General features: G+C 39.9%; 1 protein-coding gene across 1 annotated transcript in view; it reads left to right on the forward strand.

Moving 5' to 3' along the window:
* plxnd1 (plexin D1) overlaps nt 1-13,954 on the forward strand; it is a 64,501-nt gene that overhangs the window by 12,395 nt on the left and 38,152 nt on the right. The window contains exons 5-11 of the mRNA XM_062426776.1: nt 191-320; nt 2,655-2,832; nt 3,104-3,212; nt 8,820-8,919; nt 10,848-10,946; nt 12,569-12,658; nt 12,919-13,024. Of these exons, the coding sequence (XP_062282760.1) occupies nt 191-320; nt 2,655-2,832; nt 3,104-3,212; nt 8,820-8,919; nt 10,848-10,946; nt 12,569-12,658; nt 12,919-13,024 (812 nt within the window). The remainder of the gene's footprint in view (nt 1-190; nt 321-2,654; nt 2,833-3,103; nt 3,213-8,819; nt 8,920-10,847; nt 10,947-12,568; nt 12,659-12,918; nt 13,025-13,954) is intronic.

The following is a 13,954-nucleotide window of genomic DNA, read 5'->3' on the forward strand; positions in this document are numbered from 1 at the left end:
AAACTCTCAACAAATTCTTCATCAACTTTTCAGTTTGCAGCCAAGTTTTCCTTTACATATTGAGTACAGGGAACTCTGTAGCCTAAAATACCCCTAACATAATCCAGATATTAAATGTTAAATATCATTCATACTGAACCTAAATTTAACTCAACAAGATTGTGAACTGTCACCTTGTTTCCATGTCCAGATGCACCACCCAGAGGGAATGCACTAAGGGGCTGTCAGCACGTTCCTGGATCAGCATGAGTGAAGGCCCCCAGCAGTGTCCGTCCATGACCCTGACACCCCCAGAGATCAGCATCTCCGCAGACATAAAGGTACTTTATTTAACTCCCTCCATATCATCGCTGCCTATGACATTGTCTTCATAAATCAAACAAGATGTGACTGTTGTTATTCATCAAGTTATGGTTGTAATGAAAGCACTGCATTGCATTTAAAGCTGATGAAACAAGATATCTCAGGACTCCGTTATAACATGACACCTCTCACTATTATTATACTTTCTTTTATTATTACTCTACTGAGATGCCAATGCTGCTTGCAAAAGCAGCTCCCTCCACTCTCCCAGTACTTCAATGCTCATGTGTTAATTTTATTATTGTTGACTTTGCTAACATTCAATGTTCATGTAAAATTATGGAAGGAAATGTGTTGCACATTATTATGCACAGTTGTGGTATCTGCCATTGTAAGTCAGTAGCAACAATGAAACCATTAAAAAACCTTTATAAAAAGTCACCCCTACTTAGTTTACAATTAGTATGCCAGATTAGTGTGTTATTGTAATTAGTGCAATTATTAAAGGGTAATAAGTTCTCCCTTCAAAGGTGCTGAACATTTGCAGCCAAATTGTCTATAAATGGTAATAAAAGTATTAAATGTCTTTGATTCAAATACATGAATTAACCTGATAAACTGAAATACTGTTGCTGTAAATTACCAATTTTACTTCATTTTGTTTTTGAGTATGTCTAAAAAAGTGACAGAACTATTCGCAAGCATGTAACTATGCATACTAAATTTGCTTGATTTAGTTTTTTAAAGGGTTTTTTAGGCCTTTTACACAGAAGACATGTCGCAGTAGGAAAAGCACATAATAAATGATTGATGGCTGAATTCCATTTAGCTGCTCTAGTTTCAGGGTTGTGGTGTTGTGCATGTTGCCTCACTGTCACACTGCAGTTATGTCTATGGTCACACTGTCATGACTTACTGGGACTGGCTTGAATATTGTATTTTTTAAATTTAATTGGTGGCATCTTTCCAAAGTCGCACATTGACTGATGTCTGTTGATGCACATCTATCATTTCCTGTAGCACAAATTGTTTAAGTACAATGATTTCTTGTGCTCCAACAGCAAAAATGGAAAATTAGTATATACTGTAGTGCATGATGTATTGCTCGTATCAACCACTAACAATATTGTGGAAATTTATAGCAACAAAAAAAAAATATGATCAAGATATGAACTGCATGATACCATCACCTTAACCTGAGTTTCTGTTGTGAAAATGTAAAATTGCAGTGAAACTTTGTCCAAGCTGTGAATGTATTTAGACAGAAAAAACACACCAGACTCACCTGCTACACTGAAAATGATCCGGAGAGCAAAATAATCCTCACTGTAGTTTCTTGACTTCGATCACCAGCATCACCTGTCACAACACCTGTCATATATACTCTTCACTTCTATCTTGCTGTATGGATGTCAAATGGATTTGGGACACAGAGAGACTGTTAGTATTGAGTGCTACATACTGTAACAGCAGTCTCACTTTAATTAAACCTTGCAGTATGATATGTCCTTGCAAAAAAGAGCTTGCGTCATACGTTGTTTTTATGACATGTACACTGTTGTCTCGCAGTCAGTTTATCATGTAACAGATGCATACTAGAAATGTGATAATTAGCTCACTGAATTTTGACACTTGGAATATATTTGACCTTTAATTACAGCTCATAATTAGACGAGGCTGAGAGACGACAGGTCATTAATTGGTTCATTAATTGTGGATATTTGCTTGTTATGTAGGTCAGTTTTAGCAGGGCTGTAATAGATCCACCAGCTGCCCAATTCGGGGGGAGAAAGGAAGCACAGCTCAAGGTTGTCTCCCCAAACAGGAAGCAGCAGGCAGGAAGTCAGGGCCGTAGCCAGGAAATGATCAATCCCACTGAACAATAGAGCAGATTTTTAAGACATGTTAGCACATGTTGGTGGCCACTTCATATCGTTCGTATCTGCTGAGCCACAGAATATGTCATCGTGCTCTTCCTCTCCACTTAACAATCTTCGCCTGCCTGCACCCCTCAAATTTTTTTCTCACATTGAATTCATTTAGCTGAAATTCAGTCATGTCAGTGAGGTGTTATGTTTCTCATTATACGTCTGTCATACTTTATCACATAGCCAAATTTAGATGAATATAGCACTGTGCCATCTGTTTCTTCATTGCCCATTAGTTTCTCTATCTCCTGAACTCCTGAACAAACTTGAAGTAATATGAACGCCATTTTCCCTTTTCTGAGACATACTGTACATACGCTGGATTTGATTACACGTGTGTGGGCATGCAGGATTGATTTTGTAATTAATTTCTGTTATGATGAGTGGTGTATATTTATAGGCCTGTGCCTTTTTCTGTTTTAGGATGTCGGCATTCTGATAAACGGCAGTGTTCCTGATCTGGTCGGCTCCCAGGTGGAGTGTGAATATGGGACAGGGTTTTCTACAGCTGCCACAGTGCACCTGGACTCCGGTCCAGCTCAGATCCAGACCTGTCCCCTGCTCCCTCGGGAAAACTACCAACCAATCCCCCCTGGCACAGGTGAGACTGCTAACAGTCATCTATTTGGCTTCATGCCAGCCACATCTCTCCACATGATACAAGTACAGTTATAGTGTGTGATTCATTTTTCCTTATCTACAAGATGCTGCGCTGCTTTAGAACAAATGTAATTTCCCCTTTCATCGTTCAAAACGCAACAAAGTCAGTGTAGCTTGAAGATGGTTCGATATCTAGTTTGGTGTTACCACAGCCATACCAAGTTGAATACATGAAACATGCAGAGTTATGTTTTATGCTTTTGTTTCTGCAGATCATCTGACTGTTTCTGTGGCGATAAAAGTGAATGGCACATCCGTAGTTTCTGGTGACATCATCATCTATGACTGTGAGAGGACCGGAGTAATACACCCAAAGATGTCGTAAGTCACACATCTACTGTCTCAGCTGTTTATCGCAAATTTTTGGTTTGGTAAAGCTCTGACAATTTACATCATTCTGACCCCACGTGTCCAAATTCATTCAGTTTTAGACGCAGTGGTGGAAAGTAACTGCTAGCAAGATTATGCTTAAAAACAGTGGAGGTTACTTGCATGGTGTGTTGTGCAGTTCTCTATGGCACATAAAGGATTTGTACAGACATCATATTTAATTAATTAGCTGTCAATTCTGTGTGGTCAATTTCTACAATGTTTGAGGGAACATTTTTCACATTAGCAAAAGCTACTATTTTCTCATGATTAAACTAATGGTTACCAACCTTTTTTGCTTGTAAAGCAGTGTATAATTGTCACATTTTCAATTTCTAGTTGTAGTAGAGTAATTAGAAGTTCCACCAAAGAGTGACTTGCCCCTCTGATCTAAACTAAAAAAAAGTGCAAAAATGAATATAATGTTGTGTGGCAGGAATGTAGCAGTTTTTTCTTCTCTCCCTCCCCCATCAATCATTTCACAACCTCTCCTATTTATCTTGTGACCCTTTTCCACTGGAGTAAACTACAGATCTGTATATAAAGTAGATAAAAATAGCTCCACCTCAACCAGCTACAACAGTAACATGCTGCTTACACATTATTGCATCAGTATAAACAATCTACCTCTATTATATATAATATAATAATATCACAGGGGTAATTTTTCAGCATAGTGAGTGTTTTTGGTGTTTTAAGCAAATTTTGCTGATATTACTTCAGCAAGACTTGTAATTGAGCAATTACACATGGCTGTACCTCTACAACTGCTCATATGCTTTCATTTATTAACTGGCTATTTGATTTATAGTAGATTCCTCAAAACAAACCTTCCTAAATGAGACCTAAATAACAATAAACTACAATTACAGTCAACCGTAAACGAAAGGGCTCTGCTAAACTAAAACATCACTCAAATGTCGGCGAAATGTCAGTTTGATTTTCTGTGGCACTGTAGTGCATATTTAGCTGGAAGCTGAAAGAACAGCAAAGCTTCTCTACTCTGTTTGTCTCTAAGGCCTTCCAGCTTTGTCCCGAGCTTCCTCTCATGTTTTTTCCCCTGCTTACTATTTAGGCCTCAGCGGGTAAATATTACCGACATGTCTTCTTGGAGGGCTTATTGTATATTTGGCTAGCTCAAGGTTTTTCAGTGCAGGATCAAATGTGGGATTAATATGCTGTAAACGTTAAGCCAAAGGAAATTGGATATGTATGTCTGGCTGCTCATGTTGATGTTTGTTTTTTTGTGAAGGACTGCAACTTGTATGGCCTGGTTACAAAGAGGGTTTTCTCATATCTGGAGGCAATCCATCTGGCTTCCTTCTGCATGTTGGACCATCCACTTTATCTGATGGGCAAATCTTAGGCTCAGAGGAGAGTCAGACATCAGTCCGTGTGTGTGTGTGTGTGTGTGTGTGTTAGAGCGTTTGGGTGTGTCCCTTTTGTTCACTTTTTGAAAACAGTCTTAAGGTGTGAACACAGCAGTTGAAGCTACATTAGTGCAAGACTGCACCCAATATGTGCACGTTGCCCTGGTGCTCAGTGAGGTCCAGGAGTGTGAAATTAGACGATGGTTTGTTGAAGGTGATAATGAGCAAAGTGCCATTCTCACAGGATGAGCATTGGGCTGCAAACTGTGGAGCTGCTATACTCTATCTGATTTTAATCACTTCAAGCTGTTTTTTTTTAATAATCCCTAAAGACAGTCTTATGAGCCACTTCTCCTTAATGAAACCCGACACTGCAGCCTCTTTCTTTCTTGCTTCACGGAAAAAGAGCCATTTCTCGGTTTTTTTCATATGGTATAGTAACAACATCCAAAAATGTCACAATTTTACATGTCATCTGTTATTAGACAATAATTTCAGCACAAAGCTTCCACACAGAAATCAGCATAAAAGTAAGTTTCTGCAAATGTATTGTCATATTGCAAAATGTGTCATCCCAAGTTGCTTTAGTGTGAGATTTAATTATTTCAGCAAAAACTATTTTCTTTGTTTTTGAAAGATGTCAGTGGACATTTTTATTCAGCTACTTAGCTGTTAGCAGTTAACACAACAGGATGAGACAATGTCAGCAGCGCGACTCTGGATGCTTGGCAAACTCAAATTTAAGGAATTATTGAAAATATGAATCTCTTTTTCAAGATAGATTTATTCAGATTGCAATTTGCAATACATAAATTGACAAAATACAATATTATTAAACTAAGAACGACTAAAGCAATCTATGCCAGCCAAGAAAAGCAATCAGCCTACAGTAGAACAGATGTCTGTAACCTTTAAAGGGGAATTCCACCAATTTAACAAATTAATATTATTTGTTTGTTGTGAAGACTACGGCTCAGCATGTGAAAACAGTTGTATGATGTCTTCTGTGACTCTGAAGGGAGCCTTTTAAAGTCTGAGAAAGTAATCCTGATGATATCATCAGAGTTATCTCAAATTGAGCTTGTGAATTAAATTATTTAACAGAAAGCATGTCTTGTGAACTTGGGGGTGGAGTGAGATGTGAGTAGGATGTCAGTGTTTACCAGTCGGAGAGAGGCTGATGAAAGATGCTATTAAGTTGCATAATAGAAAGCATAGGATTCAATTTTGACCTTCAATTTGATGTCTCTCAGCACTGCCCAGGATTAATCAGGATAAACATGTTCGAAATGAATATCATCCAAGGATGTAGTAAAAAGAAAGTCAATGCTACATTTATCTTCATCAAGGTAAATGATGCAATTTATCATTATTTTGTTTGAGTTTGAACAATATTTCACCACAGTGGAGGAAAGTTGCAGATTTTTAGTTTCAAGAGCTCTTTATTTATATTTGTATGATATGACAGCTGTGTGTTGCATGTTGCGTGATTATCAGAGAGTACATGCAACTGTGTGTGCGTTTAGATAAACTCCCATGATGGTCTATTCAAAATGGTCACTAGGCAAAGTATTAATGGCATTCCACTCTCACCAAACAGCCCAGTAGGACAACCACTTAACCTGCCCTCTCACTCTGTTTCTTTCACTCTCTTTGTGTCACACACAAACACACTCTCTCTGTCTCTGTCTCTCTCTCTCTCTCTCTCTCTCTCTCTCTCTCTCTCTCTCTCTCTCTCTCTCTCTCTCTCTCTCTCTCTCTCTCCCTCTCTCTCTCTTTCTCTCATGCACACACTCTCTTTCTCTGTTTTATATGCGTTCTATTTCTCTCTCTATGTCTCAGGTTTTAGCACCTTTTCTTTTCCTCGTATGTCTCTGTCGGTTTGCTCCCCTGTCTCTGTCCCTCTCTGTCGCTCCCCCTGAAACTGATCTTTTCTTCTGAATGTATTTCTCTTTGACAGAGACGTGATTGAGGATGTGTGTTTAACCGCTGTGTCCACTAAGAGGCCCTGAGAGTGTGAGCCCGACTGTGTATTTAGTGTGTGTGTATGTGTGTATGTGTGTATGGTCATTATGACTAGGGGTGGGCAGTGTCACAGGGTATTTACTGTCGGTGTTAGGTCAAGCATAGAGAGTGAGTTTGTGAACAATCTGTGTGTGTGTGTGTGTGTGTGTGTGTGTGTGTGTGTGTGTGTGTGTGTGTGTGTGTGTGTGTGTGTGTGTGTTTGTGTGTGTGTGTGTGCGTGTATGAACGTGTGTGTGGGTGGTAGTGTATAGGTGTTTTAGTAGGACAAAAAGGGAGTCAGGGAAAACAGAAAAGCTGCAGCTGATAAGAGCCTTGAGGGGCCGTCTGCTTCTAATCAGTGCACACACACACAGACACACAAACACGCACGTGCGCACACACACACACACTCCATTTCTCCTCAGAGTGCTGCTATCACTGGAGGCGCTATCATTCCTAGTGTGGGACATCTGTCTCTTCCTGGAGGCAATATAGTGACACACTCCACACACACCCACAGACACACAGACACAGACACATATTGCACATACTGTACAGTGGAGGTGCTCCACTTAAGGTAGTTTATCTGAAAGACACACACACACACACACACACACACACACACACACACACACACACACACACACACACACACACACACACACACACACACACACACACACACACACACACACACAATGCATTTGTACTCCATTGACAATGAGGACTAATTCAACCCATATCCCCCAAACACTGCATTTTTTCTCCTCAAGTCTGAGTTTAACACCTACCCAATCCTAAATGGTAGATCACAGAAATAAAAAATAGATAAAACATTTATTTTCGTATATGTTTAAATTGAGATGGTGACAGAAATTTCAGAGATTAATATCTCAAAACATCAAATTAAAACTGTGTGGCTAGAAACTATAAGGGATACAACCCTCCAACCTAAGCTTGCTCCTAAGCTTAAAGTATGAAGCTGGTGACATTCTATATTTAGATTACTGTAAACAAATCAACATGAAATCAAAAATGCAAAATGACCAACTGTCTGACTTCTCGTGTGGTGAAGTCTGCATCTGAAGTCTTTCAGTGCCCACTGAAGACATACATCTTTCAAACTCATCACATATGTTTCACCTTTTGGCTAATTCATGTCTTAAATCAGCTGGATGCTGCAGTTTTTAGCGAACGTTACTCAAACAGGAATATATAGTGTTTATGTTGATGACTGTAGCTGCAGATTTGGTGCTCTAGCACGTATTCACAGCAGCAGGACTGTGTATGAAGTATTGACTGAAAATAAACTAAAGCAGGCATGTTCTTAATATTAGAAATAAATTGTTCTTCGGTACAAAGAGTTTGTGCACATTAGTTTGTTTAGTCTCCGGGGAGTAGTTCTGTTTCTGACACCACTGTGCGTGAATGTGGAAAATGTCACCCAGTACAACCGTGTAGCTCATTGACGTATTTTTAATCGTTTTTGGACAACAACAAAGTTCTGCAGCACAGAGGAATAACACGTCAGGCCTTGGATACTCAAACAATAATTGTTAGTAGGATCATTTCATTGTTTGACTCTGCACTAGAGATTTTGTTGTCAGTAAGAAAAATATAGGAAATCACCAGCCGTATCCCCCACTTTGAGGAACTTAAGGACTGTGCAGAAAGTCCTCACTTTACAAAAACATACAGTTGCAGCTTTCACACTCCCCACAAGTCACTCCCACCCAGCAGTTTGTAAAGGGGGCATGTTTTGGACAGATGAACATGAACTCTGGGGAGTCTACAAGCTATATGCCAAAATATCCTCACTTTGGCAATGTAACTCCCAAAAAGTTAGAAATACAGGAGACTCACATACACGTATTATAATTTCCCACTCTGACTGTTTATATAGAAGCGCTTTGTTTCATCTGGCCCAGTTTGACCTCCTGGCTGTCTGTGTTGTAACTGTTGAATGAATGTGTCTGCTCCTGTGACTAATCATTACTTCATTTTATTAAAGTTAAACTTTTATGCCTGTAATCAGTTTGGCATCTCAGTTTGTGTTCCGCTCCAAATGAATCACAGTAAAAGACTGTATTAATGCGTGTGAAGAGCAAAAAATAGAGCACATTTGTCAAGCTTTCATCCTTGTTTCTCAACTATTTCCGTGTATGTGTTTCTCCATCTGTGTCAGATGTGTGAGCTGCCTGAGCACCAGGTGGAAGTGTTACTGGGACCAAGAAAGGCACCTATGTGTCTCCAGTAAAGATGAGTCAACGCACAACCTGCTAGAGGTGAGTAATTCTCCTTTTTAAAAATTCATCAACCAAACACACGCTCAGAGGAACTCGTAATATTAACATCGAACCACTCACAGCCTCAGATGTAATCCAGACATTGCTGTCCAACATCTCCAAGTGTGCTGTAATGATCTGAGTCCAGACAGGTTAGGCAAGAGCAATCGTGTCGTAATTCTGTGTGAGTTTACAAGTATCTCAATTACAGTATGTAGAAATGTTGAAACCTCAGGAGGTTCTGGTTTAACAGGCTCATAACAGTGAAAGGTACCATTTTAGTGCTCCTCTGACCTCCTGTAAAGTTTCTCTTTTAGGATGTGGGAGAATGGATTCACTGTGTCCCTGTTTTTCTAGGGAATTACTAAATGTCAAGCCTGCTGGTGGCCAGCGAAGAGATGAACCCACAGCCACATTTTCAGTGATGGTTTTATGTATAATAATAATAATAATAACTTTGTTTATATAGCACCTTTTAAGTGCTATATAAAAGCAAAATCGGGATACTGAGAAGGCAAAATCACAGCAGAAAGATAAACATTGAGGCTGAACAATAGCAAGACAAAAGTAAGGTAAAAATAAGATAAAGTTAAAACAAGAAGACAAAAGATGCAAAAACACTGCAAAGAGAGGACAGAAGGATGATGAAAGATTAAAATGGAAAAACAAGACAAACAGTGAAAGATGTAAATATGAATAAATACAAATGAACAGAATAAAAGCAATAAGAAGATGACATCACATAAAAGCAAGTCCATAAAAATAAGTCGCTGATTCTGTGAGTCTTATCTCCTCAGGCAGGTCGTTCCAAAGCTGAAGAGCCCTGAGGGCAAAAGCATGGTCACCTTTAGATTTAAGCCTTGACAGCCAGAATGGCCCCACCGGAGGATATAAAGTTGCAAACTAGCTCAAATGGGGTCAGACATGCTTTAAAAATGATTAGTGAACTCTTAGTCAATATCTCTTCATTTTAGGATTAGTTAGTGGCTGTACAAATGGTTTATGTAGATATGCTTGTAGTATGTTCCTATTATGTTTGGGAATATAAAGCCCTGTGAGGGTGTAAACTACTCTGAAAAACAAACAGTGTAGTAGGGTTGGCACAAGCTCTTGAAAAGGCTGTGAAATTCGTAAATTTATCTGAAGTTTATCCAAAACTAGCATGGAAACCAATTAAAGCTCCCCAGGCACCGCTTTCCTTTGTGCGTGTTTCTTACAACATCAAGACTTAATCAACCATCGTATTATTCCTGTCCCCTCTGGAGTTTTATTGCTCTGCCAGGTCCCATGACCTGTGTGAGGAGGCATCCTTCAAGCAGATTTTGACTTGCAGCCGTGGGGGTCTGTCTGTGTCCCACTCACACCACTGGTCCCAGTTAGATGGGAAAGGATGTGACTCACAGTCTATTGGTCAGCTGCTTTTCAAAGTGTTTTGTTGTTGTGTTCATTGCTAATCTGTATATCACAAGACCTTCTGAAAAGGGAAACAGCTCTTTTTGTTAAACAGCTGCTTTTTTTTTAGGCGTGCCGTTTCAGATCCCAAGATACAGAAAAACAAACATATTAAAGAAAGCTCAAGAGGCTTCTGCTTTTTTAATCACTTTCTATTTCAATTTTAGGTTCTTTTTAAACAATAAAAAACGTTATTAGGTCTTTGTAATGTAGGTCATGAGGAGAAGAGGAGGTGGGTTTTTTCCTGTTCTGCCGAGCCCATCACAGTGTCCGGTGGGTCTGTTTTTCTAATCCCTCATCGTCTTTCTATTTGAAGCTATTGTTGTTTCCCTCAGACCGAGACTTCACCCTCTCATTTCCTTATCCTCCAGATAAACAGGACAGGTATTTTGGGTTGCGGATGTGTGCAGGGGAGCCATTGTTTTCTTTAACTCCTATATGTCACTTCCTGCCATTACACTCCTTCTTCATTGCAGAAGGCAGCTTCCTGTCCCAGCCTGGTTGCCACAGAGGTTTCTCCATCGCCATCAGGAATGATCCAGGACTTCACCTTATCCCTGATCAACATCCAGGAGGTACGGCAGAAGACTCCCAGCTATGGAGCTGAACTTGGAATTTGTCCAAAATGCTTGTTGTGAAAATGATTGGAATAAAACAGAAGCATATGGTGTGTTTGCTTCAAGCGGAGTTAAACACAGATGGATATTTGTGTGCTGTGATTTGGGTCAATGAATGAGTGAAACGTGGTGTAGGGTGATCTCCATGTTGTGAGACTGAGATGAGAATGAAGAATGAGCAAGTATCTTTATGCTTATGTGGCTCACTGCTCAGCTGTCTGGGCCCACCACGGCTCCGGTATCTAACTGTGACTAGCTGAGTTGTGTCTTTGTCAGCACAATGTACAATGAGGTAGTCGGTCTGAGGCAGCACACCTGGCAGGAGCTTTATTTTGCTTGTGTTCATTTTAAATACTAATAGTCCTTCCAGATCAGTTTTTTAAACTCCTATTCTCATCCTTAATCCACGCTGAGCGAGTCAGACGCTGATCCTGCATCACTGATAAGGACACGACGGGGATCCTCTAAAAATTCCAGTGCTGACTAGTTGCCAGGCGTGGTCAGTCATACGCCTAACCCTGGCTGGCCTTTCGAGCCCTCTCCTGGTGTGTTGCTATGGTGACAGACATTGAGTCACATACAAACCTACACGTACACACACACGTCCTCAGGGCAGCCAGGATATGATTGGCCATTCATGCTCCTCTTCAGTGTAATTATCAAAGTTTATACAAACGGACACTGTTTGGGTAACGTCTTCATCTTGTCAACGAGTCACTATGGCAGGAAATATATGTCAGTCATATTTGTTGTTCTCTGGAAAAAAGGAAGCATAGCTGTCACTCAGACCCTTGTGGAATTTGTGGTCAGTGTGGTTTGGTTCCCACATTTTTACCAACTGTGACCTTTAGAATGAATAAGATTAGATTAAACTGTGATAAGCAGTCTTACTAAAACACTTAAAATTTGTCCCCCAGTATTTATCGGTTCTCAGACTATACAGTAGTAGAAGGGAACATTTCAAAATGTGGTATGTTTTTCTGGGGGAAAAAAGTACCAGCCAGATGCCAGAAAAATCAAGCTTCTCTGGTGTCTAAAAGCACCCGGAAAATAGCAGTTCTGAAGAAGAAGACGATCAAAGTAGACCAATTTAAGTTGGCTGGATTCGCAGACAAATGATTTCATCCACTTTAAGTGCTTATCCTTTACTAGCTTTACCTATCTTAGCTTCTTTATGGTCCTACCTTCATATAGTTTGGCTCGGTTAGACTCAGGGCAATCATTTTATGAAGAATGAATTCATATTCATTACGCTGGCTCCCAAATGACTTGCTGAGGTGTGGGAGTCCAGATGTTTATGAATATGAATTTTGAATGAATTGCATCTTTTCCTGGCAGGGACAATTACTGTGGGTTATTTCAGTTTCCTGGTACTCTAAATCTTTCAGAGTTGTCAATTGTTACCAGACATGTTGGAGCGCGCACTTCTTTTCAGAAACTTTCTCCTTCTTTCTATTGGTGTGATTCTGCATATTATAGTAGTGATGATATCATTCGGAAAAAAAGCATAATATCACAGTTTGTTTGCTTATAAGTGTTTAAATGCAGCATTTTGTATAAATACATGCTTTGCATAACAGGGGGAGATGCTGGAGTGTGACTTTGGGACAGATCAGCGATATGAGGCAACATGGCTGAACAGCTCGACTGTCAAGTGCAGTGGAGTAACAGTAAGTATAGACAATGACCTACCAGAAATAACTAGTCAGTCAATTTGCCTAAAAATCACTTAAGCACTACCTCAGTTACTGTGTATTTATTGGGTCTGTGTGTTCATTATTGTTAGGTTTAAGCCCAGTTTGTAAGTTGTTTTGACGCAATTATTTTAAACCCTTGTTTATAAGTTGACTAAGAACCTATTATTATCTAGAGCAACAGCAAGAGGGATGCTCAGCATTCTTTTCTTTTTTAACTGTTTCTGTTCATGTAGCTGTCCACTAATCAGAGGAGTCACATTTACCATCTCAACCTGAGGAGGAGAGGATACTTTAATGGACAGGGGAACGTTTTCATGGACAGCCCTCAGCCCGTGAAAGGTAAGACAATACACTGTAGACAAAAACAACAAAAAAACATGAAAAACACAATTGCCATCTGCGGCACTTCAGTTGTTTGCTCAGCTCTTCTGTATTTGTGGTGTAATTATACAGTCGAGAAAAACAAGAAAGAATCTGACATCGCTGCCACTGCTGCTCCCAGAATGCAATTCACCTGTGCGCAAATGTTTTCTGATGAGATTGTTGGATTTGATTAAACCTGGAGAAAAATAAAGACTCACTTGCAGGGACAAACAGTGTTAGACTGCCTGTCACTTGCAATAATAGTAGTTTTTTGCATTAGAACACATAATTTGCCAACAACCAGTAATTTACCATAATATCATATTCTGCTACCGTCTAATTACACATAATGATTATAGAACATAGCTGCAATTTAAGGTGTTATCAATGCCTCTTACAAGCCAAGTCCGTATGTATTGTTGCGAATACAATTTGAGCTCCATGACAACAGTGAGATGATGAAAAGTGGTGTATGTGAACTTGGCGTATTGTCTGTAGTGCAGCTACAAGCCAGGATTTGCCTATCCCAGTCCCAGATGTGCTGTTCACAGACCATGTGTCTACCATGTGAACAACAGCACTGGGCCGCTGCCAGACACTCCACACTGTTAACGGACATGACGGTCGCTCCATAACATGCAGAGTCATCAAACTTTAAAGAGACACACACTTAATCACACGCGTGCAGTGCGCATACACACTGCAGTGTGCACACAAATGCATGCACAGATGCACATGCAGTGATGCAAATGGGACTTCTCACTGGGAGACACAATGGAACACGAACATAATCATCTGTTTCTCACTGGCTTTGTTCTCCGCCACTCCACTAGCTCTGTTTATTTTTATAGCCATGAATATATCATACGACAAATACTTATGTTGTTTATTTAGAGCATACAGCCC

The sequence above is a fragment of the Scomber scombrus genome, chromosome 10, assembly GCF_963691925.1.
Source record: "Scomber scombrus chromosome 10, fScoSco1.1, whole genome shotgun sequence".
Lineage (NCBI taxonomy): Eukaryota > Metazoa > Chordata > Actinopteri > Scombriformes > Scombridae > Scomber > Scomber scombrus.